The sequence below is a fragment of the Oncorhynchus tshawytscha genome, linkage group LG25 (genome assembly GCF_018296145.1).
Source record: "Oncorhynchus tshawytscha isolate Ot180627B linkage group LG25, Otsh_v2.0, whole genome shotgun sequence".
Taxonomy (NCBI): domain Eukaryota; kingdom Metazoa; phylum Chordata; class Actinopteri; order Salmoniformes; family Salmonidae; genus Oncorhynchus; species Oncorhynchus tshawytscha.
Window position 1 is genome coordinate 22,432,467 of NC_056453.1, and position 26,902 is coordinate 22,459,368.

Sequence of the window (26,902 nt, forward strand, 5' to 3'; positions counted from 1 at the left end):
ACGTATGACCACCACCTACAGGGCCGTATGATCAAATCAAATCAAATGTATTTCAAATCAGCCCTTCGTACATCAGCTGATATCTCAAAGTGCTGTACAGAAACCCAGCCTAAAACCCCAAACAGCAAGCAATGCAGGTGTAGAAGCACGGTGGCTAGGAAAAACTCCCTAGAAAGGCCAAAACCTAGGAAGAAACCTAGAGAGGAACCAGGCTATGTGGGGTGGCCAGTCCTCTTCTGGCTGTGCCGGGTGGAGATTATAACAGAACATGGCCAAGATATTCAAATGTTCATAAATGACCAGCATGGTCGAATAATAATAAGGCAGAACAGTTGAAACTGGAGCAGCAGCACAGTCAGGTGGAAGTTGAAACTGGAGCAGCAGCATGGCCAGGTGGACTGGGGACAGCAAGGAGTCATCATGTCAGGTAGTCCTGGGGCATGGTCCTAGGGCTCAGGTCAGTTGAAACTGGAACAGCAGCATGGCCAGGTGGACTGGGGACAGCAAGGAGTCATCATGTCAGGTAGTCCTGGAGCTCAGGTCCTAGGGCTCAGGTCCTCCGAGAGAGAGAAAGAAAGAGAGAAGGAGAGAATTAGAGAACGCACACTTAGATTCACACAGGACACCGAATAGGACAGGAGAAGTACTCCAGATATAACAAACTGACCCCAGCCCCCGACACATAAACTACTGCAGCATAAATACTGGAGGCTGAGACAGGAGGGGTCAGGAGACACTGTGGCCCCATCCGAGGTCACCCCGGACAGGGCCAAACAGGAAGGATATAACCCCACCCACTTTGCCAAAGCACAGCCCCCACACCACTAGAGGGATATCTTCAACCACCAACTTACCATCCTGAGACAAGGCTGAGTATAGCCCACAAAGATCTCCGCCACGGCACAACCCAAGGGGGGCGCCAACCCAGACAGGATGACCACAACAGTGAATCAACCCACTCAGGTGACGCACCCCCTCCAGGGACGGCATGAGAGAGCCCCAGTAAGCCAGTGACCCAGCCCCTGTAATAGGGTTAGAGGCAGAGAATCCCAGGGGAACCGGCCAGGCAGAGACAGCAAGGGCGGTTCGGGCGGACCACCACCTACAGGGCCGTATGACCACCACCTACAGGGCCGTATGACCACAACCTACAGGGCCGTATGACCACCACATACAGGGCCGTATGACCACAACCTACAGGGCCGTATGACCACCACCTACAGGGCCGTATGACCACCACCTACAGGGCCGTATGACCACCACCTACAGGGCCGTGATGACCACCACCTACAGGGCCGTGACCACCACCTACAGGGCCGTATGACCACCATGACCACCACCTACAGGGCCGTATGACCACCACCTACACACACCACCCTATCTGCCTTCCCTCTCTGTGGTCTGGTGTGACTGAACAGTGTATCATATGGTGTGGATATTTCATCGAAAGGCATTTCATACTGAAATGTTGATTTATATGATGATAAAAGGGTGTCCATTTTAGAATAAAGGCTTTAGTAATATCAGCATCTTTAAATACAAAAGTAGTAGATAAAACATCTCAAACATTGTCATTTTAATAAATTATGCTTCCAGAAATGTACAGTCAAGGAGGGATACAGTTTATGAGTTTGGTATGAAACAAACAATGAAGAAAGATAAGGGATACAGATACAGATACAGACCACAATTCTCAATAGCATAACACTTGCAACATAAATAATAGCAATTTTACAGCACACAGAGTAAATCAGTAATGTATTTTGTTAACAAAAAAATAGTACATAGTCCAGCATTTATACCAGTAATAGTCTTCTGCTTTGTTAATAATAATGTCACCTAAACATCTTTGCGATTGCATTTTCAAACATGAGAATGGGATAACAGTAAAAATTATCTGTCATTAATAAAATTCTTTTAGAAATGCACTTGGCTTATTGTAGTCTAGTTTATTGAAATAGTATTAGCATATTTGGGATGAATATTTGGCTCATGGAGCAGTTTTGTCAGAATATTTATTTTTTATTACATTGCAGCGACACAACAATCATACTAGGAAAATCACATCTGTTTATACAAGGAGATTTAAACCCTCTCTTTAAAAACCAAAATATACTAGTCTGTCTGTTTCCACCAGTCCCAGCCGAAGTCACGAGGACCTGTCATTTGGCAAAACCTCAGGTTAAGTGGCCATTACAAGGCCTGTAGATCCTCTGGAGACACATGTCTATGCTCTATCCCATCCCATTTCCATCAGTCCCAGCCAAAGTCATGGCCTGTCATTTGGTAAAACTTCATGTTGAATGGCCTATAGAACTCCCTGAGCCTGAGCAGCACCTCTGGAGAGATCTGTGGATGAGGCCTTCCCTTAGACTTCCCCAGACAGCGTGGCCTGCTGCTCCCCTCAGGCTTCTTCAGGCAGGGGAAACCCTTGGTCTGGTTGAAGTAGAAGTGTTTGTCCGTGACCAACCTCTTCAGCCCCAGGAAGTCCTGCACCCTGCCCATCTCTCCGGCCGGGTCCGTCACCAGCCGCTCCCCGCTGACGAAGAGGAACTTCGAGAGGGGGAAGTAGCGCAGCCAGTTCTCCAGGTGCTTGGCGTAGATCCCGATGCGCACGGCGCTCCAGGAGGTGTCGATGAGGCCCGTGGTGGAGTTCCGGAAGGTCAGGCTCTGGAAAGACGGAAGGCCGGGTTGTTTGGACAGCGTCTGGGTGTAGTCGGACACGGCCCGGGTCACGGGGTCTCGGACCACCACGATCAGCTTGGTATGACGACTCAGGGCGAAGAGACGCCGAGGAGCCTCCTTGGTGACGAAGTAGCTTGGTGTCTTCTCCATTGTGATCTGGCTTTCCAACGTCCGAGGCATCAAGTTTCTGAGAGGAGAGAAGAGGAAAGATTTGATTAGTGGTTCCCAAACATTTGGTAAACTTACATACTAACAGCTTCTGGGAATGCAACAAACTTTAAGACCTTTGGAACCTGGTTTGTGTGTCATAAACACGACCAGATCTGTTTCCACATGTTTAATATTACAACATTTTATGGAATATGGATATTCCATGCGTCATTGGAGGGTTCCAACAGTCCCCTTTGATGCTCCCCAGCCTTGAGGGCTTCTGATTTAGCTTTGTAATTAGTTGGTTAGGTCTGTGATTACATCAATATAAACATCTACATTAGACGCTGGCCTCGCTGAAATGCATGTCAGATGGAGAGGAAGTCAATGAGTGGGTGCTTAAGGGAAACCACAAAACCATAATAACCAGTGAAAAGTCATTTCCACAGGACTTCCTCCTCCTTCACAAGCCTGTCAGAGCATCTCTGAGAGCTAGGCTGTGAGGTAGGCTGAGAGCTAGACTGAGAGCTAGGCTGAGAGTTAGGCTGAGAGGTAGCCTGAGAGCTAGGCTGAGAGCTGGGCTGAGCCCAGGCTGCCTGGACAAATAACATTGCATTTGGAAAGTATTCACACCCCTTGACTTTTTCCACATTTTGTTACGTTATGTTTTTTTTAAATCCCTCATCAATCTACACACAATGCCCCATAATGACAAAGCGAAAACAGGTTTTTAGAATGATTTACAGAAGTATTCAGACCCTTTGTTATGAGACTCGAAATTGAGCTCAGGTGAATCCTGTTTCCATTGATCATCCTTGAGATGTGTCTACAACTTGACTGGAGTCCAACTGTGGTAAATTAAATTGATTGGACATGATTTGGAAAGTCATCATTGAGGGAAAGATGAACGGAGCAAAGTACAGAGAGATCCTTGATGAAAACCTGCTCTAGAGCGCTCAGGACCTCAGACTGGGGCGAAGGTTCACCTTCCAACAGGACAATGACCCTAAGCACACAGCCAAGACAATGCAGAAGTGGCTTCAGGACAAGACTCTGAATGTCCTTGAGTGGCCCAGTCAGAGCCTGGACTTGAACCCGATCGAACATCTCTGGGGAGTCTTGAAAATAACTGTGCAGCGAGGCTCCCCATCCAACCTGACAGAGTTTGAGAAGAATGGGAGAAACTCACCAAATACAAGTGTGTTAAGCTTGTAGCCAAGAAGACTCTAGGCTGTAATCAACAAAGTACTGAGTAAAGGGTCTGAATATTTTGTATTTTTAATACATTTGCAAAAATGTATAAAAACTTGATTTTGCTTTGCCATTGTGGGGTATTGTGTGTAGATTGATGAGGGGGAAACAACTATGTAATCCATTTAAGAATAAAGCTGTAATGTAACAAAATGTGGAAAAAGTCAAGGGGTCTGAATACTTTCCGAATGCACTGTATACCATACCGTGCACTGCCTATCGTATACCACGGGCACTGCAATAAACTCCCCAACAGACCAGCACCAGTCTGACTCTACTTTAGCCAACAAATGAGAAATAGACCTGCACCCAGATTAGCAGTAAAGAATCTGATGATGAGCTACAGAGATGAAAGACAGTTAATAGTCTTCAAATAGTTTTATTTTAATTTTATTTAACCATTATTTAACCTTTAAAAACATGTCCTTTAGCAGCTGGAACCTAATGTTGGAAGACTATTTAAAGTGGAATCCCAGAAGTTCCATTTTAGAATCCTAAGGACACAAAACAGGAATCCTTCCAACTCTCCTCAGAAAAGGACCACCTTCATTTAATTTAAAATGAGGGGATTCAAATCTCACGGCGGGTTTATGTTTTAGAAATCCAAGCATGAAGGAACGTTCCAACTCCTCAGAAAATCCCTCATTTAATTTCCACGGATGGTTCCCCCCATAGCATAGCCATGTGGTAGAGACTGAGGTTGGGTCTCAAATGGCATCCTATTCACTATAGTACGGTGCACTAGGGCTCTGAATTGAATTTGTGCACTCTATAAGGAATAGGGTGCCATTTGAGACACAATCCAAAAGCTGTCATCAACGTGGTTGGTCTCTGGTCTCTAAATGCAGGGCTCTGGCCTGAGCTGTGTGAGGAACATACTCCTCTCTGATCCAAATCTGACATCCCCACCACGAATGTGCCATGAAGCTAATCCTGAAAACATGGCTTATGTTTTTACAACAGACCACCTCTTTTTTTTTACTACAGCCTGGGTATGAGTGGATATGAGGATCAGGTATACAGACAACACTCATACCACAGTAACGGAATCTGTTAGGTGTTAGGTTTTTAGAGAGGATCTACCTCAATTGGATCTCCTGGTTCAATAAAGGTTAAGTAAGAGAAAAAGGAATGTAGATCATGTTTCATTGGCTCACCCCAACTAGGCCTATAGCATGTTGATATTAATATTACAATGTAAGAGGTCAAATAGTAACACAGAAAACCTCCTTTCAAGAGCAACAACTCCACTGGGATTCAGCTTTAGAGGGACATATCTCTACACATTCTCTCCTGTCTTCCTCTGTTCTGAACAACTCCCACGGTGGCTGATCAGTTACATAGGACAGCATTGTGCTATAATTCTATCACTTCATAACTCTGTTCATTTCAATATATAAAGGAGACCCTTTTCTTTACAACTACCACTACCACTACAACTAAATAATTATACTTATTTAATTTGATAATTTTGCTCTCTTTTGCTCTCTCTAATTATTTTGGCCTGCCATACGGAGGTGACAGTCTGTTTGTGTAGTGTGTACTCAACAGCAACTGAATGTTTAATTCTGACCAAACAGGCTAATGGCATCCATGCTGGACTGTCCCTGCTTCCATTGCCATCATGTTTAAATTCTTTATTTAAATGTTTTATTTATTTAACTAGGTAAGTCAGTTAAGAACAAATTCTTATTTACAATGATGGCCTACCCCGGGCCAAACCCGGACGACGCTGGGCCAATTGTGTGCCGCCCTATGGGACTCCCAAACAGAGCCAGTTGTGATACAGCTTGGAATCGAACCAGGGTCTGTAGTGACGCCTCTAGCACTGAGATGCAGTGTCTTAGACCACCGCACCACCCGGGAACCTCCAAAACACTGTTCTGTAATCACGGAACTCTCTGGCTACAACACAAACCCAAGTGGGAGGGAGGGAGAGACACACATTAACCTAGCCAGCCTTATCTCACAGTATTAAAGTGAGACCCATATACTAGAGTGTATACCTATTCAATTGCTGTTGTGGTTCTTTGTCAAATGTTGTTGCTCTCTGTATGGTTTCCAACGGCAGCCAGGTTAGCGGAGACTAGCTAAGTGATCTGCTGTTTGTTTTAATCACACCTTAGCCTAGTGGTAGCACTGTTAGCATCTGGAGCAAGAATGCAGGTCAGAGGGTCCACAGATGTGTGTTTATCTCTATAGACCTGCTGTACTCACCGTCTGGGTGGCCCTCAGCTCTATTAGGCCCTGTTGTAAAATACCTCAGGTTGATAGGCTACTGTTTATGACCGTATTGTAAAGACTGAACTAAGTACACCAACCTGAGTGTGTGTCAATGTCATCTCAAAAACAAGGGGAAAAGACAAGCTACACACTAATTGTGGAAACTTTAATGTTGACAAATATTGACTTGATCGTTTTTGTACTAAGTAGGTGAGCTCGCTTGTAAAACGCAGCATATGGGCATTAGCATGCGTGTGTGTGTAGGGGCGTCATGCATCTCCAACATCTGAGGGAGCACAAAGTACGTGTGGATGGCTGTGGGGTGGAAGAGAATTTTTTCATTTTTCAAACACCTCAAACAGATTGACACACGCACGCACACGCATACACACATACATGCACACACACATACATGCACACACACACGCGCACACACACACACACACACACACACACACACACACACACACACACACACACACACACACACACACACACACACACACACACACACACACACACACACACAAAGTGCTCCAACCTGGGCTTTTAACTCTTATTTGCCTTCCCAGTGTTAGCTCTCCTCTCCCCTGTGTGTCATACAGTAAGAACCCATGTGTGTAAACATAGGACAGGAGCTTTGATTTAAAAGTTGGCCACACTCTCAGAAGAACACACCTAGACACACCCACCCACCCAACGCACACACAAACACAAACATATGGGCATGCACGCACACACCCTTATGCCCTTATGCAGGAGCAGCTAACACTCTGCACTGTTACCAGCAGGACAGGCTGAGGTTCTCTGTGTGTGTGTCTGTGTCTGTCTCTGTGTGTGTCTGTGTGAATGCTCACACATGCAAATGTTTGTACCAGCATGAGCACGTGTGTGAAATGCAGTAGAGGATATAAAGATTTGTTGCTGGGTAGGAAGAGTTTTCCCTGTTGGTCCCCGGACTTAGACCCTGTATGCGGTGATCTATCTTGACTCTGTGTAACTTTACTCTGTGATCCCCGCCAGACCCCTCTGGGAGAGGACTTTGTCCTTTCCACCCTGAAGGTCAGAGGCAGACACTTATGATTCAGTGGGTGTGACCATCGGGCCCACAGGGGATGCTTATAACGCAAGATGTCTTCAGCTCAGCATCTCTCTCTCCCTCTCTCTACTTATTTTATCAGGGATACTTCCATAGGACATTGCAAGTTACATTATGAGTACACACAGTGTGCAGGAATGTTGAGAAGACATTTTGTCAACCAATTCCCATCTCTGGGGGACTGCATTTCTGTCACTACAAGTTAAATGTCATCTGGAGGCTTAAACACAGGGCATGTTGCCTCTGAGAGCTGAGACATGCCTTTGACTCTTTGTCCCCTGCGTTAGACTCAGTAGTCTGCTACTCTACAGAGAGAGAGGCTTGTCATTCCTGGGAGAAGAAAATGGAGGCCTCAGGAGTTAGTGAAGAGTAATTAGAAGTCAAAGTCAGCAGGAAACAACAAAGAGACCAATAAAATGTGTGTGTGTGTGTGTGTGTGTGTGCGCGCGCAGTACAGTAGCATAGCATAGTAGAGTCTAATGTTGTAACGTACACACCAAGGCTGTCGGACTACACTCCCACACTGGTTTCATACAGCAGCCAGAGAGTGGTGAGAGTTCTATTTGTTGAGGAGGTTTAGGCCTACATCAGTGAGGTAGGTCGGTAAGAAAGACCTAAAGAATGTGTCTACGAGGGGGAAAAGTGAACATGACTGTTAATACAGAGATTATTACAGCAGGCAACTTTGAGAAGAGTCAGTGGGAAGCGGTCTCGCAGTTTCCTCGGGAGAGATAATGACAGTGTAGAGAGAGACAGAAAGAGAGAGAGAGAGAGATGACAGTGTAGGGAGACAGAAAGAGAGAGAGACAGAGACAGAGAGAGAGAGACAGACAGAGAGAGAGACAGAGAGAGACAGAGAGAGAGAAACAGACAGACAGACAGACAGACAGACAGACAGACAGACAGACAGACAGACAGACAGACAGACAGACAGACAGACAGACAGACAGACAGACAGACAGACAGACAGACAGACAGACAGACAGACAGACAGACAGACAGACAGACAGACAGAGAGAGAGAAAGGGGGAAACAGCTCAAGCCTCCAGACTGTCTACTGCAGGATAAAGCCTGACATTCCAACTCCAGAATTAAAAAGAGAGAGAGAATTGGAGAGATAATAGGGTGAGAGAGCAAGAGACGGGAGACTATGTGTGAGAGACAAAGACGGAAAAAAAGTGTGTTCCTTGCTGTAATTGCACCCCTCCGTCTTATCGAATGGGAAAATCAGCCTGTGTTCCTGCCTGGCCCACAGTGGGTTAGCTGTTAGCTGTGCAACTTTATCAGTGGGTGACCATGGGCCAGGGGCCCACACCCTGAGATGAACAGATGAACAGACAAGATGAGGAGGAAGAGAGAGATGGACAGATAACTGGAGGGTCACTTCCTTCCTCCTTCCTCCCTCAGCCTGTGTAGTTGTGTAGTTACTGTAATAATTAGATTGGTTAACTTACTTAGAGGGTTTCAGTGTGAAAGCATGCACTGCACTGTAGTCATTCGTTACAAAGAACTACAGAAACCCTGTTTTTAAGAGAACCTCCACCTTTAAAACAGTACTATACTTCTTGTTCTAAATGAATATTTCACAAGGGCTTCTAATGATTCTCTGAGCCAGGTTGAAGTGTGTTTTTCTGTGCACTTCATAAAAGAAAAGCCCTTTTGAACCAAAGTTAAACATTATCATCTAATACTATACATCAAATCAAATCACATTTTATTGGTCACATACACATGGTTAGCAGATGTTAATGCGAGTGAAATGCTTGTGCTTCTAGTTCCGAACATGCAGTAACATCTAACAAGTAATCTAACAATTTCACAACAACTACCTTATACACACAAGTGTAAAGGAATGAATAGAATATGTACATATAAATATATGGATGAGTGATGGCCGAACGGCATAGGTAAGATGCAGTAGGTGGTATAAAGTACAGTTTATACATATGAGATGAGTAATGGGTATGTAAACATTATATGAAGTGGCATTGTTTAAAGTGACTAGTGATACATTTACTACATCCAATTTTTAATTCTTAAGTGGCTAGAGATTTGAGTCAGTATGTTGGCAGCAGCCCCTCAATGTTAGTGATGGCTGTTTAACAGTCTGATGACCTTGAGATAGAAGCTGTTTTTCAGTCTCTCAGTACCCTCTGGAGAGCCTTACGGTTGTGGGCGGGGCAGTTGCCGTACCAGGCGGTGATACAGCCCAACAGGATGCTCTCGATTGTGCATCTGTAAAAGTTTGAGTGTTTTTGGTGACAAGCCACATTTCTTCAGCCTCCTGAGGTTGAAGAGACACTGTTGCTGTTGTGCCTTCTTCACCACGCTGTCTGTGTGGGTGGACCAATTCAGTTTGTCTGTGATGTGTACGCCAAGGAACTTAACTTTCCACCTTCTTCACTGCTGTCCCGTCGATGTGGATAGGGGGGTGCTGCCTCTGCTGTTTCCTGAAGTCCACGATCATCTCCTTTGTTTTGTTTACGTTGAGTGTGAGGTTATTTTCCTGACACCAAACTCCGAGGGCCCTCACCTCCTCCCTGTAGGCCGTCTTGTCAATGTTGGTAATCAAGCCTACAGCTGTAGTGTCATCTGTAAACTTGATGATTGAGTTGGAGGCGTGCATGGCCACGCAGTCATGGGTGAACAGGGAGTACAGGAAAGGGCTGAGAACACACCCTTGTGGGGCCCCAGTGTTGAGGATCAACGAAGTGGAGTGGTTGTTACCTACCCTCACCACCTGGGGGCATTCCGTCAGAAAGTCCAGGACCCAGTTGCACAGGGTGGGGTCGAGAACCAGGGTCTCAAGCTTAATGACGAGTTTTGAGGGTACTATGGTGTTAAATGCTGAGCTGTAGTCTATGAACAACGTTCTTACACAGGTATTCCTCTTGTCCAAGTAACTTCCGGCGCCGACAGAGATGGCCACCTCGCTTCGCGTTCCTAGGAAACTATGCAGTTTTTTGTTTTTTTACGTGTTATTTCTTACATTAGTACCCCAGGTCATCTTAGGTTTCATTACATACAGTCGAGAAGAACTACTGAACATAAGAGCAGCGTCAACTCACCATCAGTACGACAAAGAATATGTTTTTCGCGACGCGGATCCTGTGTTCTGCCTTACAAACAGGACAACGGAGTGGATTCCATGCAGCGACCCAAAAAAACGACTCTGAAAAAGAGGGAAACGAGGCGGTCTTCTGGTCAGACTCCGGAGACGGGCACACCGTGCACCACTCCCTAGCATTCTTCTTGCCAATGTCCAGTCTCTTGACAACAAGGTTGATGAAATCCGAGCAAGGGTAGCATTCCAGAGGGACATCAGTGACTGTAACGTTCTTTGTTTCACGGAAACATGGCTCACTGGAGAGACGCTATCCGAGGCGGTGCGGGTTTCTCCACGCATCGCGCCGACAGAAACAAACATCTTTCTGGTAAGAAGAGGGGCGGGGGTGTATGCCTTATGACTAACAAGACATGGTGTGATGAAACAAGGCTAATCTGAAAACAAGACTCCCTAAATTTTATCAGCATATCGATTGCGCAACCAGGGGTGGAAAGACCTTGGATCATTGTTACTCTAACTTCCGCGACGCATATAAGGCCCTGCCCCGCCCCCCTTTCGGAAAAGCTGACCACGACTCCATTTTGTTGATCCCTGCCTACAGACAGAAACTAAAACACGAGGCTCCCACGCTGAGGTCTGTTCAACGCTGGTCTGACCAAGCTGACTCCACACTCCAAGACTGCTTTCATCACGTGGACTGGGAGATGTTTCGTATTGCGTCAGATAACAACATTGACGAATACGCTGATTCGGTGTGCGAGTTCATTAGAACGTGCGTTGAAGATGTCATTCCCATAACAACGATCAAAACATTCCCTAACCAGAAACCGTGGATTGATGGCAGCATTCGTGTGAAACTGAAAGCGCGAACCACTGCTTTTAATCAGGGCAAGGTGTCTGGTAACATGACTGAATACAAACAGTGCAGCTATTCCCTCCGCAAGGCTATTAAACAAGCTAAGCGTCAGTACAGAGACAAAGTAGAATCTCAATTCAACGGCTCAGACACAAGAGGCATGTGGCAGGGTCTACAGTCAATCACGGACTACAGGAAGAAATCCAGCCCAGTCACGGACCAGGATGTCTTGCTCCCAGGCAGACTAAATAACTTTTTTGCCCGCTTTGAGGACAATACAGTATTCATCTCATATGCATACGTATATACTGTACTCTATATCATCGACTGCATCCTTATGTAATACATGTATCACTAGCCACTTTAACTATGCCACTTTGTTTACATACTCACCTCATATGTATATACTGTACTCGATATCAGCTACTGTATCTTGCCTATGCTGCTCTGTACCATCACTCATTCATATATCCTTATGTACATATTCTTCATCCCCTTACACTGTGTATAAGACAGTAGTTTTGGAATTGTTAGTTAGATTACTTGTTGGTTATTACTGCATTGTCGGAACTAGAAGCACAAGCATTTCGCTACACTCGCATTAACATCTGCTAACCATGTGTATGTGTGACAAAAAAAAAAAATTTGATTTGATTTGATTTGTACAGATGGGTTAGGGCAATGTGCAGTGTGATTGCGATTGCGTCGTCTGTGGACCTATTGGGGCGGTAAGCAAATTGGAGTGGGTCTAGGGTGTCAGGTAGGGTGGAGGTGATATGTTCCTTGACTAGTCTCTCAAAGCACTTCATGATGGCGAAATTGAGTGCTACGGGGCGATAGTAGTTTAGCTCAGTTACCTTAGCTTTCTTGGGAACAGGAACAATAGTGGCCGTCTTGAAGCATGTGGGAACAGCAGACTGGGATAGGGATTGATTGAATATGTCCATAAACACACCAGCCAGCTGGTCTGCACATGCTCTGAGGACGCGGCTAGGGATGCCGTCTCGGCCAGCAGCCTTGCGAGAGTTAACAAGTTCAAATGTTTCACTCACGTTGGCTGTGGTGAAGGAGAGCCTGCAGGTTTTGGTAGCGGGCCGTGTCGGTGGCACTGTATATTCCTCAAAGCGAGCAAAGAAGCTGTTTAGTTTGTCTGGGAGCAAGACATTGGGGACCGCAACGGGGCTGGTTTTCTTTTTGTAGTCCGTGATTGACTGTAGACCCTGCCACATACCTCTCGTGTCTGAGCCGTCGAATTCCGACTCTACTTTGTCTCTATACTGACGCTTAGCTTGTTTGATTGCCTTGCGGAGGGAATAGCTACACTGTTTGTATTCGGTCATGTTTCTGGTCGCCTTGCCCTGATTAAAAGCAGTGGTTCGCGCTTTCAGTTTTGTGTGAATGCTGCCCTCAACCCACGGTTTCTGGTTGGGGAAGGTTTTAATAGTCGCCGTGGGTACAACATCACTGATGCACTTGCTAATAAACTCGCTCACCGAATCAGCGTATACATCAATGTTGTTGTTTGACGCTATCTGGAACATATCCCAGTCCACGTGATCGAAGCAATCTTGAAGCGTGGAATCAGATTGGTCGGACCAGAGTTGAACAGACCTGAGCACGGGCGTTTCCTGTTTTAGTTTCTGTCTAACAAAATGGAGTCGTGGTCATATTTGCAGAAAGGAGGGCGAGAGAGGGCTTTGTATGCGTCGATGAAGTTAGAGTAACAATGATCCAGGATGTTGCCAGCCCGGGTCGCACATTCGATATGCTGATAAAAATTAGGGAGCCTTGTTTTCAGATTAGCCTTGTTAAAATCCCCAGTTACAATAAATGCAGCCTTGGGATATGTGGTTTCTAGTTTACATTGAGTCCAATGAAGATATTTCAGGGCCGTCGAGGTGTCTGCTTGGGGGGGAATATACACGACTGTGATAATAATCGAAGAGAATTCTCTTGGTAGATAATGCAGTCGGCATTTGATTGTAAGGAATTCTAGGTCAGGTGAACAAAAGGACTTGAGTTCCTGTATGTTGTTATGATCACACCACGACTCGTTAATCATAAGGCATACACCCCCGCAATTCTTACCAGAGAGATGTTTGTTTCTGTCGGCGCGATGCGTGAAGAAACCAGATGGCTGTACTGACTCTGATAACGTATCCTGAGTGAGCCATGTTTCCGTGAAGTAGAGAATGTTGCAATCTCTGATGTCTCTCTGGAAGGCAACCCTTGCTCGGATTTCGTTGTCAAGAGACTGGACATTGGCAAGTACTGTAGTATACTCGGGAGCGGTGGGCGATGTGCCCGTCTACGGAGCCTGACCAGAAGACCGCTCCGTCTGCCCCTTCTGCGGCGTCGTTGTTTTGGGTCGCCTGCTGGGATCCAATCCATTGTCCTGGGTGGTGGACCAAACAGAGGATCCGCTTCGGGAAAGTCGCATTCCTGGTCATAATGTTGGTAAGTTGACTATGCTCTTATATCCAATAGTTCCTCCCGGCTGTATGTAATAAGACTTCAGATTTCCTGGGGTAACAGTGTTAGAAATATTACATTAAAAAATGAAATATTGCATAGTTTCCGAAGAACGCGAAGCGAGGCAGCCATCTCTGTCGGCAATGGAGGTGGATAGCAGGAGGTTGGTGGCACCTTAATTGGGGAGGACGGGCTCGTGGTAATGGCTGGAGCGGAATAGGTGGAATGGTATCAAATACATCAAACACATGGTTTCCATGTGTTTGATGCCATTCCATTTGATCCGTTCCAGCCATTATAATGAGCCGTCCTCCCCTCAGCAGCCTCCACTGGTATACATCATGCTGCATTACTCTTTCCCCAGCGTCTGCTACCGTAACACTGTTGGTGAGGGAAAAATTATTTTCCATTAATTTTTTTTCCCCATGAATTACCTACCTTTTCCAAATGAATTGAAATTACAAGTACACCTCAGAACTCTCTAATGGACTTCAGCGATTGGCCATCTGGTGTCTTCCCAACTCTAGACCAATGAGAAGACTCAATACTGGACTGCAGTGAATGCCACTTCCTAAATTGTTAAATGTCCCACTCCTTGTGGTTGTAGCCCATCCTTGACTTGTTTTAACTGAGGAATGGGATTACAGTTGGCAGAACACAGGGCCTGCAGCTGCTGGGAAAGATAGTGTTTGTCATTAAGGGGCCAATCCTGACCCAGTAAATTGTGTGTGTGTTTTTGTGTGTAAGAGAAAGAGAGTCTCTAAAATATACAGCACAACAGAGAGAGAGAGAGAGAGAGTCTCTAAAACACACAGCACAACAGAGAGAGAGAGAGTCTCTAAAACACACAGCACAACAGAGAGAGAGAGTCTCTAAAACACACAGCACAACAGAGAGAGAGAGAGTCTCTAAAACACACAGCACAACAGAGAGAGAGAGTCTCTAAAACACACAGCACAACAGAGAGAGTCTCTAAAACACACAGCACAGCAGAGAGCGAGAGAAAGAGAGAGAGAGAGAGAGAGAGAGAGAGCGATGTTGGCATATGAGAAAGCATTTATTTGGTTTTCAGATTTCTTTTTTTGAACTTCCTAGATAATGTTCAGATTCTGAACTGAAAAGGACAGAGTTCTCCTTCAGACAGATTTCTCATTTTAATCAGTCACATTTCCTCACAATTAAACATAACTATTGTCCAGGAAACCAATTTGTGTTACATTATTAAAGACAACCCATAAAATGTTTCCTTATCTGCTTTTCATAACAAAGAAAGGTGTGTTCCTATGATTCCTGTAGCGAGTCTACTCGCTACTCTCACGCTCTCTCCACTTCACCCTCACCCTTCTGCCCTCCTTACCCTCTCACCCACCCAGCCAGACGGTCAGTCGGTCAGTCAGTTATTAAACAGAGATGGTCAGGCAGGGCAGAAGGCAGAGGCCACGGCTGAGACAACAATACACACTGAGCTGTCAATGATTTACCAGCCTCTCCAGACAGGCTAAAACAGAAGATGGTATGCTGGGTGATGTGGGTAGAGGGTCAACCTAAAGGGTCCTGGGTAAAATTATGCGCCAGACAGCTCCTGGATGAATTATAATCCAATAACCGCCCTTGTTGATAGACTAGAGCAAATAAGCAGACTCTGATTGGGACTGGGCCCTGGTTAAGATAAGTTTAGACAGTTTGAAGTGTAGGGATTCATCCCTTGTGTAACTAAACAGAGCAACTCTGGTGTTGGTGCAAAAACAAAACTGCCCTTTTCGACTGTCACACTTGTATCACTATCCTACAGTCGCTACAATGACTAGGCCTACTACAGTCTCTGATAACTAAAATGTCATTAGTCCACAAATTTATAATCACAGCTTTACAGAAAACAGAAGACATTTCCCTCTGGTTTTCGGCGCTGACTGGATGTGTATTATGATTCCAAAGAGGTGTAGTGCTATGTGAGGTTGTTATAGCTGTGACATCCATCTTGCTGTGACAGGGACATGGGAGGATGAGGTCGGGAGGGACGGAGTGGGGGATCATTTTTTACACTCCACCAAACATAAACCCTAATCAGTCACTGTAACCTGGGAGTCGTGTTAGAGACCTGCAGGCTGACAGGAACCCAGGCTACTGGATCAATACTGTCATAGTTCTGTTGCTCTATCTGGTTAAAATGGATTAGTTTATAATGAGGGGAAAGAAGGTAGGCTAGTGAAAACATCCCTGGGTTAGTCTTACATTATTATAGTAAATGAGCATCCAAGTAGCTTACATCTGCTAGTTAAAAAATAAACATACCTTTTTGTCACACTGAGCTTAGAAATCTCCACAACAATATTAATATACAGTATGTGAGAATGCTGCGGTAATTGGTCAACTGTATAGGGAGCAGCATTTTAACTAAGTCCTTTTGAACTAATACATTGCCATGTAGTTCTATTCACTGAGCAAATGATCAGTTAGCTAATAATGTATATAGACCTAATTAGGTTAGGCATCTGGCTATTGAGGACATTGATTTGAAATAGGCAGTCGCTTGTTCTATCACACTAAGAAGGTTGGAAAGGAAGTCCGATGGACTTTTTCATTCGTCCAATACTAAATACTCATATTGTTATCATTTTCACATCTCCTATACATGTCCCTTTATTTCATTAACTATCATCTGATTGGATAGGGCATAACATACGGAAGGTGAAAGATCGTCCAATGACGAGCTGTCAAAATATTGAGTTGGGCGATTAGGTTTTTCTCCAGATTGAAAATCCATACCCATCCCAACCCAATTTATCAAATCATGTTTGATTATTCAGTTATATTTTCCCCATTTCTTTTTGCATATTGACATCCGTCTTGAAGACATTCCTTTGGTGTCTTGAAAGCATGCCATGCATGTACACCGCCATAGCCTGAAATAATGACACAGACTAGCCGACCAGTGGACCTTGTCAGGGAAACAAAGTCTCCTTTGTTCAGTCCAATTCTATATATTTGATTTATTTCAGAGACACTTTGACCATGAAAGGCCCTCCCAAAATCTTTTCGTTGGGCCAAAGAACTCTCTCTCTCTGTCTCTAACACTACTTCAAAACCTTAAAAATGTGCCTGGGAATTCAGCAGTGGAAGAATCCCTTGTGATTGATTTTTTAAAAAGGCAGTTAAGAAATAAGAGCTGGACATTCCTGTCTGCATACTGTGACCAATGCTACACTGAATTATGCAAGAAAATATACTTCTGAAGAACCCTGTCCTCCCAATCCCCACACGTTTCAAAGTCTTCACAGTATGTATAGGGTATAAATGTCAGTGGTTGAAGGATCAACGACACCTTGTCAACAAGATTGAATATTCAGCAGTTAAGGAACCTCCCCTGCAGTGCCCTGGTAAAGGTACCAACAGCTGAATCAATAGGAAACTCTAGTTTAACAGATCAATATTGGAAATGACATCTACAGTATGTCTAATGGATATTCATGGTGTCATGAAAAGGTGTGGTTTAATGGTGGATCGCAGAGTAGAATGGGGAGAGGGAGATGTGACACTTGACTGGGTTGGATCTCAAATGCTTAGGCTACTTGCACACACGCAATGGAAACACACACAATGAAAACACACACACACACACACACACACACACACACACACACACACACACACACACACACACACACACACACACACACACACACACACACACACACACACACACAGAAAGAGTAGAAAGAGCTAAACCCTTTAAACATGTTCTCTCCCACAAAGCCACATAACCATTTCCAAATGCATCGAGAGGCCAAGTTTTTTCCACATATAAGCATTTCTTCTAAAACAATTTTCCAAATGCTTCTTTTTAACATGTCCATGTGTTTTATTTGGTAACTAACTGAAGACAGAGGACAGTGTTCCTTTTCAAACTCAAAGCAGTGTAACAATACACTTTGAAATTAAGAGCTCTGTCAAATTACATAATGTTTAAGTGATACTTTCAAGTCCAGTCTAAATGCTTTATGCTGCTGACTTAAATGGTGCCTGGAGTGGTTCCAGTCCAGATATGAATGTATATCCAATGGGTTTTTACTTCATTCTATGTCAATGTGAATAGCAACACTTTATAAAATTGCCCTTATGCCACAGAGTTACTCTATAACTGATTTGGTAGCCAGAATATTATTTGTCAGCCGCACACATAAAACAGCGATTGAATTGCCTTGAAAGGTCCGATTCTGTTTCCTATCAGTTACTAGTATAGTTACTGTGTAGTTACACAAGTTATTATACAAGACATCACAATCCCTTGTGTAATACCTTGGTTAAAATCAAAGACCCCATCAATTATGATACAAGGCCTTTCACACAAAGGAGAGAAGAGTGGAGGGAGGTGAGAGGGCGGAGCTGGTAATGATAAGGGATTAGACTGACTGATCTGGGTGCTTTGACACTAGTCTCATTACTCCAACACAGCACTACATACTTCAACTTAGATAAGAACCAATAAACCATCACACCCTTAGGCACAGATCTAGGATCAGCTTTCCCTCCCCAAATCCTAACCTTTACCATTAGTGGAAAATACCCAATACTGACTTTAGATCAGAGCCTTGGCTTGGGGCAACTTCACCCTACACTGACAAGCTGGTACTCCACAACGTGATGTCATCTCTGTTTCCCTGAGCTGTCTGAGCTAATGCCTGACCTGTCATTACAGCAGGCCAATCCACACAGTGTTGACAATGCCTGTCGTCAGATTAGGAAAGACTAAAACCACACTTGTGAGACAGAAGAGAGACTAGAGAGCTGCTGTGCAGCTGCAACAAGGCACTACATGGACTGTGACGGTGTTAAAAGATGTGTTAGAAGGTCACTGGTCTCTCAACACCATCAAAGGCTGTAGCCAGTAACTGTTGTAGTGCCACAATGTAGGCTACTACCTAATCATCTGCCTGGCCTCACAAACTACACTGAATAAAAATATAAACACAAAATGCAACAATTTCCAAGATTTTACTGAGTTACAGTTCATATAAGGAAATCAGTCAATTGAAATAAATTCATTAAACCCTAATCTATGGACTTCACATGACTGGGAATACATCTGTTGGTCACAGACACCTTAATTAAAAAAGGTAGGGGCGTGGATCCAAAAACAATGCATCACAACACATCTCCTTCGCGTAGAGTTAATCAGACTGTTGACTGTGGCCTCTGGAATGTTGTCCCACTCCTCTTCAATGGCTGTGCAAAGTTGCTGGATAATTGGCGGGAATTTGAACACGCTGTCGTACACGTCGATCTAGAGCAGTGGTTCCCAAACTTTTCATAGTTCAGTACCCCGTCAAACAATCAACCTCCGGGTGTGTACCCCCTCTAGCAATTTCGATGAGGCTCTCTTGTTCAGATAGGAAAGGGATAATGAATCCAGTTTTTTGTGTTGCCATTTCAGGAAAGTACCTGCGTAATTGCGCACCTAGCTCACTAAGGTGCTTCGCTATATCACATGTAACATTATCTGTAAGCTTGAGTTACTTTACACACAAAAATCAGACAATGATGGAAAGACCTGTGTGTTGTCCTTGTTAATGCAGACAGAATAGAGCTCCAACTTCTTAGTTGCTGAGAGTCCCTGTAATCCTAGATTCAGATCATTCAGGCGAGAAAAAACATCACCCAGATAGGCCAGTCGTGTGAGAAACTCATCATCATGTAAGCAGTCAGACAAGTGAAAATTATGGTCAGTTAAGAAAACTTTAAGCTCGTCTCTCAGTTTAAAAAAATGTGTCAATACTTTGCCCCTTGATAACCAGATAACTTCTATGTTGTAAAAGCGTTACATGGTCGCTGCCCATATCATTGCATAATGCAGAAAATACCCAAGAGTTCAGGGGTCTTGCTTTAACAAAGTTAACCATTTTCACTGTAGTGTCCAAAACGTCTTTCAAGTTGTCAGGCATTCCCTTGGCAGCAAGAGCCTCTCGGTGGATGCTGCAGTGTACCCAAGTGGTGTCGGGAGCAACTGCTTGCAAGCGTGTTACCACTCCACTATGTCTCCCTGTCATGGCTTTTGCGCCATCAGTACAGATACCAACACATCTTGACCACGAAGTCCATTTGATGTCACAAAGCTGTCCAGTACTTTAAAAATATCCTCTCATGTTGTCCTTTTTTCCAGAGGTTTGCAAAAGAGGATGTCTTCCTTAATTGACCCCCCATAAACGTAACAGACATATACCATGAGCTGTGCCAGGCCCGCCAAATCTGTTGACTCATCCAGCTGTAATGCATATAATTCACTGGCTATAATTCACTTTCGAAACATCTCCTGCCATGTCACTGATGCATCATGAAACAGTGATTTTTGATGAAGACATTGTCTGTATAGTTTTTTGGGCCTTTTCCCCCAGGATTGTCCCAGGCATATCCGCGACAGCAGGAAAAATGAAGTACTCTACAATAGTATGGGGATTGCCTGTCCTAGCCACTCAGAAGCTCACGATTTGAAACGCTTCTGACAGGCCGCCTGACAGGCCGCCCCCAGGTGGTGAGGGTAGGTAGCAACACATCTGCCATGCTGATCCTCAACACTGGAGCTCCCCAGGGGTGCGTGCTCAGTCCCCTCCTGTACTCACTGTTCACCCACGACTGCATGGCCAGGCACGACTCCAACACCATCATCACCGACAACGATGAGACTATAGGGAGGAGGTCAGAGACCTGTCTGGGTGGTGCCAGAATAACAACCTATCCCTCAATGTAACCAAGACTAAGGAGATGATTGTGGACTACAGGAAAAGGAGCACCGAGCACGTCCCCATTCTCATCGACAGGGCTGTAGTGGAGCAGGTTGAGAGCTTCAAATTCCTTGGTGTCCACATCAACAACAAACTAGATTGGTCCAAACACACCAATACAGTCGTACGGCCCAGGGTATCCGGTGCCTCTGCCAAGGACAGGGCCTCCTGTATGTCTCTCCAGCCTAGTGAGTCCTGTGCCTGCGCCCAGAACTAATCCTCTCGTATGTCTCCCCAGCCTGGTGAGCCATGTGGCAGCTCAACGTACCAGACTGCCCATATGTCTCCTCCCTCCAGTGATGATCCATGGCACGAAGCCTCCAGTGATGATCCATGGCACGAAGCCTCCAGTGATGATCCATGGCACGAAGCCTCCAGCGACGTCCTCCAGTCCGTAGCCTCCAGCGACGTTCTTCAGTCCGGAGCCTCTAGCAATGAAGGTCTCCAGTCCGGAGCCTCCAGCAACTGACGGTGCCCAGTCCAGAGCCTCCAGCAACGAGGGTGCTCAGTCCGGAGCGTCCAGCAACGAGGGTGCCCAGTCCGGAGCCTCCAGCAACGAGGGTGCCCAGTCCGGGGCCCACTATGAGGGTCCCCAGTCCGGGGTCGGCGGCGAGGGTCCCCACACCAGAGGTGCCACCAAAGTGGGGTGAGCCAGCGGTGGAGCGGGGTTTGCGTCCCGCACCTGATCAGCCGCCGCGGATAGATGCCCTCCCCTATAGGTTTAGGTTTTGCGGCCGGAGTCCGCACCTTTGGGGGTGGGGGGGTACTGTCACACTTTGACCTTAGAGATCCCTTTATGCCTCTATTTTGTTTTGGTCAGGGCGTGAGTTGGGGTGGGCATTCTATGTTTTGCGTTTCTATGATTTTCTATTTCTATGTTTTGTCGGGTATGGTTCTCAATCAGGGACAGCTGTCTATCGTTGTCTCTGATTGGGAACCATACTTAGGCTGCCTTTTTTCCCACCTGTCTTTGTGGGAAGTTGACTTTCTTTATGGCACTTAGCCTTAAGCTTCACGGTTTTGTTTTGTAGTGTGTATTGTTTTGTTCGGCGTCTTTTCTTAATTAAAGAACATGTACACTAACCACACTGCACCTTGGTCCGCTCCTTTCAACAGCCGTGACAGTGTAAGTCCCCGGCTACTAGGAGTGCCGCCTCTGGGTGAACGTTTTCTTGTTTGCTTATGATACAGCTCATTCAATGTTGTCTTAGTGCCAGCCTCTGACTGTGGTGGTATGTAAACAGCTACGAAAAATACAGATGAAAACTCTCTAGGTAGATAGTGTAGTCAACAGCTTGTCATGAGATGCTCTACATCAGTCAAGCAATAGCTTGAGACTTCCTTAGATATCGTGCACCAGCTGTTATTTCCAAAAATGCATAGTCTGCAGCCTCTTGTCTTACCAGACGCCACTGTTCTATCCTGCCGGTGCAGTGTATAACCAGCCAGCTGTATGTTGATAGTGTCAATGATTAGATATTACAGTTTCGAATGTCCCGTTGGTACTGTAGTTTAATCTTCCGCGTAGATCATCTATTTTATTGTCCAAAGATTGCACGTTTGCTAGCAGAATGGAAGGAAGTGGGGGTTTATTCAATCGCCTACGAATTCTCAGAAGGCCTGTCGACCCATTTTTCTCTGCCTCCTCTTCAAGCAAATCATGGGGATCTGGGCCTGTTCCCGAGAAAGCAGTATATCAATTGCGTCAGGCTCATTAGACTCGTTAAAGGAAAAAAAGGATTCTGCCAGTCCGTGGTGAGTAATCGCAGTCCTGATGTCCAGAAGTTATTTTCAGTCATAAGAGATGGTAGCGGCAACATTATGCACAAACTAAGTAAAAAAATTAGTTACAAACAACGCAAATAAACGAACAAAAAAACACAATCGGTTGGGGGAACGTTAAACGTCTGCCTTCTTCTCCGGCTTCTTCTCACCAGGTCAAGACCCAGGTGAGAACGAAGAGCTCGCAGATGAGCTTCCCTGAGACGGCTTCTGATAGTTTGTGCAGAAACTCTTTGGTTGTGCAAACCTACAGTTGCATCAACTATCTGGGTGGCTGGTCTTAGACGATCACACTTGTGAAGAAGTAGGATGTGGATGTCCTGGTCTGGCGGGATTGCACGTGGTCTGCGGTTGTGAGGTACTGCCAAATTCTCTAAAACAACATTGGAGGCGGCTTATGGCAGAGAAATTAACATTCAATTCTCTGGCAGCAGCTCTGGTGGACATCACAATTGCATACTCTCTCAAAACTTGAAATATCTGTGGCATTGTGTTGTGACAAAACTGCACATTTTATAGTGGCCTTTTATTGTCCCCAGCACAAGGTGCACCTGTGTAATGATTATGCTGTTTAATCAGATTCTTGATATGCCACACCTGTCAGGTGGATGGATTCTCTTGGCAAAGGAGAAATGCTCACTAACAGCGATGTAAACAAAGTTGTGCACAAAATTTGAGAGAAATAAGCTTTTTGTGCGTATGGAACATGAAACATGGGACCAACATTTTATATGTTGTGTTTTATATTTTTGTTCAATATATAGTAATTATAGTGAAAAACAGTACAGTCAGGTAACTTGCATTAGATGTATGTTACACTGCCAATGCTTAGGAAGAGTACTGTACATCATTATAGGCATTTTTCTGTGTAATCCTTAGTATAAAAAAAAAAATGGGTGTATGCTTGGAGACTTTCATCCCTCCATTGATGCTGTTTCCATTTGTACCCAATGTCTGCAATATTCATGAACAGACTGTATTGATTTCTCCCTCTTCTTGGCTCTGTGTCACATCCTTATGTGCTCTCCTGCCTTCTTCCTAACCAGGTGATATGGGTGACGTGAGGGCTCCCCAGGGACACACACAGGGACTAACACTTAGAAATGCAGCACATCACGTCAACAAACAGCATTTTATTGGCAGGGGACTGAATACCCCGTCGAACCGAGGGGCTCTGAGATAGGATCCTTATTTGGCGTTAGGGGATATTAATGAACTGACACTGAAGTAAGCAGGGGAAGATAGGAGCCTGGGAAGATAGGAGCCTGTTCAGGAGAGTTGATCAATTGCAATAATAAGTCACTAAAATATACACCTGATATACAGTAAATCCACAGAATATTGTTCTCTTTTGGTGGCTGTGATGACAGGCAGCTTCACACAATATTTTGGGATGAATTATAACAAAATTATGACTTGTGATTTACCAAGCACCTATGTCACAGTGCAATAACATGATTTTACCTGGGTATCAGGTCATCTGCATTGACTGATTCAAGTGAAATATTAGGCTATTTATTATAGAAAATCATATCTCTTTCCATTTTTTGGCCATGTTCAATATGTTTTCACTACTGTAAATTAAAGCATACAAGAAAAAAAAAACAGATTGAATTCAAATTCAAAACAGCCCTTACTCTCCCTTACCTGTACCATTCCAATCCGTTATCATAGAACCTGTCGAAGAAGTGGGGTTCGGCGCCCACAGCTCTGACATCCGGGTGAATGCGCAGAAACTCCAGAAGCGCGCGCGTGCCTCCTTTCTTTACTCCGATGATGATTGCCTGAGGAAAAGTTTTACTACCGAAGTTATTGGCTATAGAGATGTTGTTATCCGGTCGCAGTTCGTTATCATTGCCCTGCATGAGTGAGTCAACACTGTCAAAGCCGGGGAGTTCGCGAACAACCGAGCCGGGAGAACTGTTCTTGTGCGGGTCGAGCTTTTGTTGCTTCAGTTCATCATTTAGGCCTAAGATTTTGTTGATAAAAGTTGTCTGTTGGTCGTATACAGGTCTAGGTAAGGATTCGCAGTACCCAGAGAGACAGTAAAATAAGTAAGTGAAAATGATGATCATGGTAAGGAAGACGGAAAGTTTGGACTGCGCCTTCAGGTGTCCAAAGTTGAACACAGCTCTCCATTTGCTACATCCCATGAGTCGCTATACTGAGCTGGAGGGTAACACGCAGAAAACATGCCTTTTTAAATTAGATAAGTTCAATGCGTTTTAAAATAAAGATTAGGCCTGGTCTTTCTTTATAAAGTTACCCATAAAAACATCGTTCTTGATGAAGTCGTGCCATTACGCACTTAAAAAAAATCCATGAATATGTTTGATCATCCACTTCATAACACAACTCTAGTTTAAATAAATATTTGTAGGCCTAACTGTGTCAATGTCAACTTGTCCAAAGTGCACAGTGCTCAGAGAAACGTAGTTTGTCCCCTCTTGCTCCCTGCTCCTCTCCCTTGGCTCGCGCGAAGCCCTCTGGCCCCCATCACCAGACTACAGACACACCCCTTTCCTTCTGGGTGTGAATCCACGCCCTGTTGGTCAAATTCCCTCCTTTACATTTTCAGCCATGATTCTGAAAATAACACGAATAACTGGCACACTGAGATAAATCACAAATAATAATGTGATTGAATAGCTTTTTAAATGACTATGTTGGCTAATTCAATAATATATAGGTATCTTCCAAGAAATAATCATTTGTTTAGAAATATGGTGTTATGCCATTTAAATGTAAAAAGGATCATTAAAAAATCTCTAGATTTGTCTATGTGAAGTGTTGTTTAAAGCCCTCTGTTTGGGGCTTACTGTGGTCAATGTGTCTGTGTGGACTGTGGGGTAGGGGTTACCCCCTGTCCCCACCCAGGGCTGTAAAAGGGGCTATACCCTATGGAGCCACCTGTCTGTCTGCTAGACCTCCTTGGCCACACACCCTATGGAGCCAGCCTGCCCAGCCATGACACACAAATGAACCTCTTCCTGCTATAACAGGGCCAGACAGGTGCAGTCAGTGGTCAGCTGGAGGTCTGTGTGTGACCAGCATGCTGTATAAACAAACCTTCTCCCTCTTCAGGAGACAATGGTGAAAATGCAGACAGACAACCATCAGTTTCTCTCAGGTCAACTTTCTCATGTCAGCGGCCTACAGCCAGAGCAGTGTAGCTAGACTACAAGATGCTGATGATCGTAGTCGGCAGTCATTTCATCTGTGGTATTACATATTCTTTCATCAGGTAGAATGCAGTAAGTATTGGAGGAAATCAAAGTACTCGAAACCCAGCCCAGCTGCTGCTGATGAAAGCGACAAGGAAGTAAATGAGTAAAGAAAACAAGTGGAGTAAAGGACTCCTGAAACTGGATCTCTACTACAATAAAGATGTTTAGACAAAGGGCTAGGGTTTCCTCTGTTACCTGAGTAAGGCTGGAGGATGGGCCAGTAAAGTTGATATTACCACAGACATTACCAATCAGCATGGTTGAAACTGAACACACACATACACACACACACAGTTAATAAGATGCAGACTTGATAGTTAGTGAACTTAGAGGGGGGAATCTAATACATGTTTAAGAAAGGAACAGCAATTAATGACACATTTATTTAAAGGCAGAAATAATGCTTGAACATTCATATATTTTTGCCTGTCCTTGTTCAATCTGTGCTCCTTGTGTCTGACTGGAGCCCATCAGTCCATAGTCAACTCTACTGTGTTGTATTGGAGGCATGCTGTAGTGATAATCAGACTTGTGGAAGCCCATTTCAGACTGATCTGAACAGCCCATTTCAGACTGATCTGGACAGCCCATTTCAGACTGATCTGGACAGCCCATTTCAGACTGATCTGGACAGCCCATTTCAGACTGATCTGGACAGCCCATTTCATTTGAATGCTTCCTTTCAGACTCAGTTTTCTCTTCATCAGCTACCAATGTCATACGTCCAGTTCAGATAGAAGATGAGACAGGGATGTTTAGTGTATTTTGTAACTCATTGATGTAAAAAAGCGAGCTGAGATCTCAGAGAGGAGACCGATAGTAAGCTGTATGAAACATTTTACTTATGATTTTGCCCCCCGAAAACAATTACTGTTAACATAATGTGTGAGAACTAATCATCAGCACATCCGTTATCGGCAGAAGACTGTGGTGTTGTTGGGTCTACCATGTGAGCAGAGTGGAAAACAAGCCTCTGGTGAAACAGTCTGACATGACAAAATGAATTATTGTATTAACTGATAGGTGTAGCACATGCCAATGCAAAAATGGTGTTGTTATAGAATGTTAAAGTTCAGCAACATCCTTTTGGGATTTCAAAAAGAGGAGATAGGGTCAGGGATTCACTGATGGCAGGTAGTGAAGACTTTGACCTGTTGGTTGGAAGACAAATGAGTCCCTACATGACAGCCCATCTACACTGAGTGGACAAAACATTAGGAAAGCTACACACATGATACACACATATACCTGTGTGTATCAAGAATGGTCTACCACACCCAGAGGACATCCAGCCAACTTGAGTCAACATGGGCC

At 44.7% G+C, this 26,902-nt stretch overlaps 1 protein-coding gene across 1 annotated transcript; it reads right to left on the bottom strand.

The window, feature by feature from the left end:
• Positions 1-1,561: 1,561 nt before the first annotated feature.
• Positions 1,562-24,840, bottom strand: LOC112224439 (heparan sulfate glucosamine 3-O-sulfotransferase 6). The gene is made up of 2 exons (XM_024387989.2): positions 24,009-24,840; positions 1,562-2,872 (listed from the first exon to the last, which is right to left on the bottom strand). Exons 1-2 carry the CDS (start codon positions 24,512-24,514, stop codon positions 2,254-2,256), a joined length of 1,125 nt encoding a protein of 374 aa, XP_024243757.1. The 5' UTR covers positions 24,515-24,840; the 3' UTR covers positions 1,562-2,253.
• Between the last annotated feature and the right edge of the window lie 2,062 nt (positions 24,841-26,902).

Bases quoted from the DNA above. Each gene is read 5' to 3' on its own strand.
- LOC112224439 (XM_024387989.2), bottom strand. From the start codon at position 24,514: ATGGGATGTAGCAAATGGAGAGCTGTGTTCAACTTTGGACACCTGAAG. The intron at 2,873-24,008 runs GTAAGGGAGAGT...CTCTCCTCTCAG, and splicing joins AACGGATTGGAATGGTACAG to AAACTTGATGCCTCGGACGT.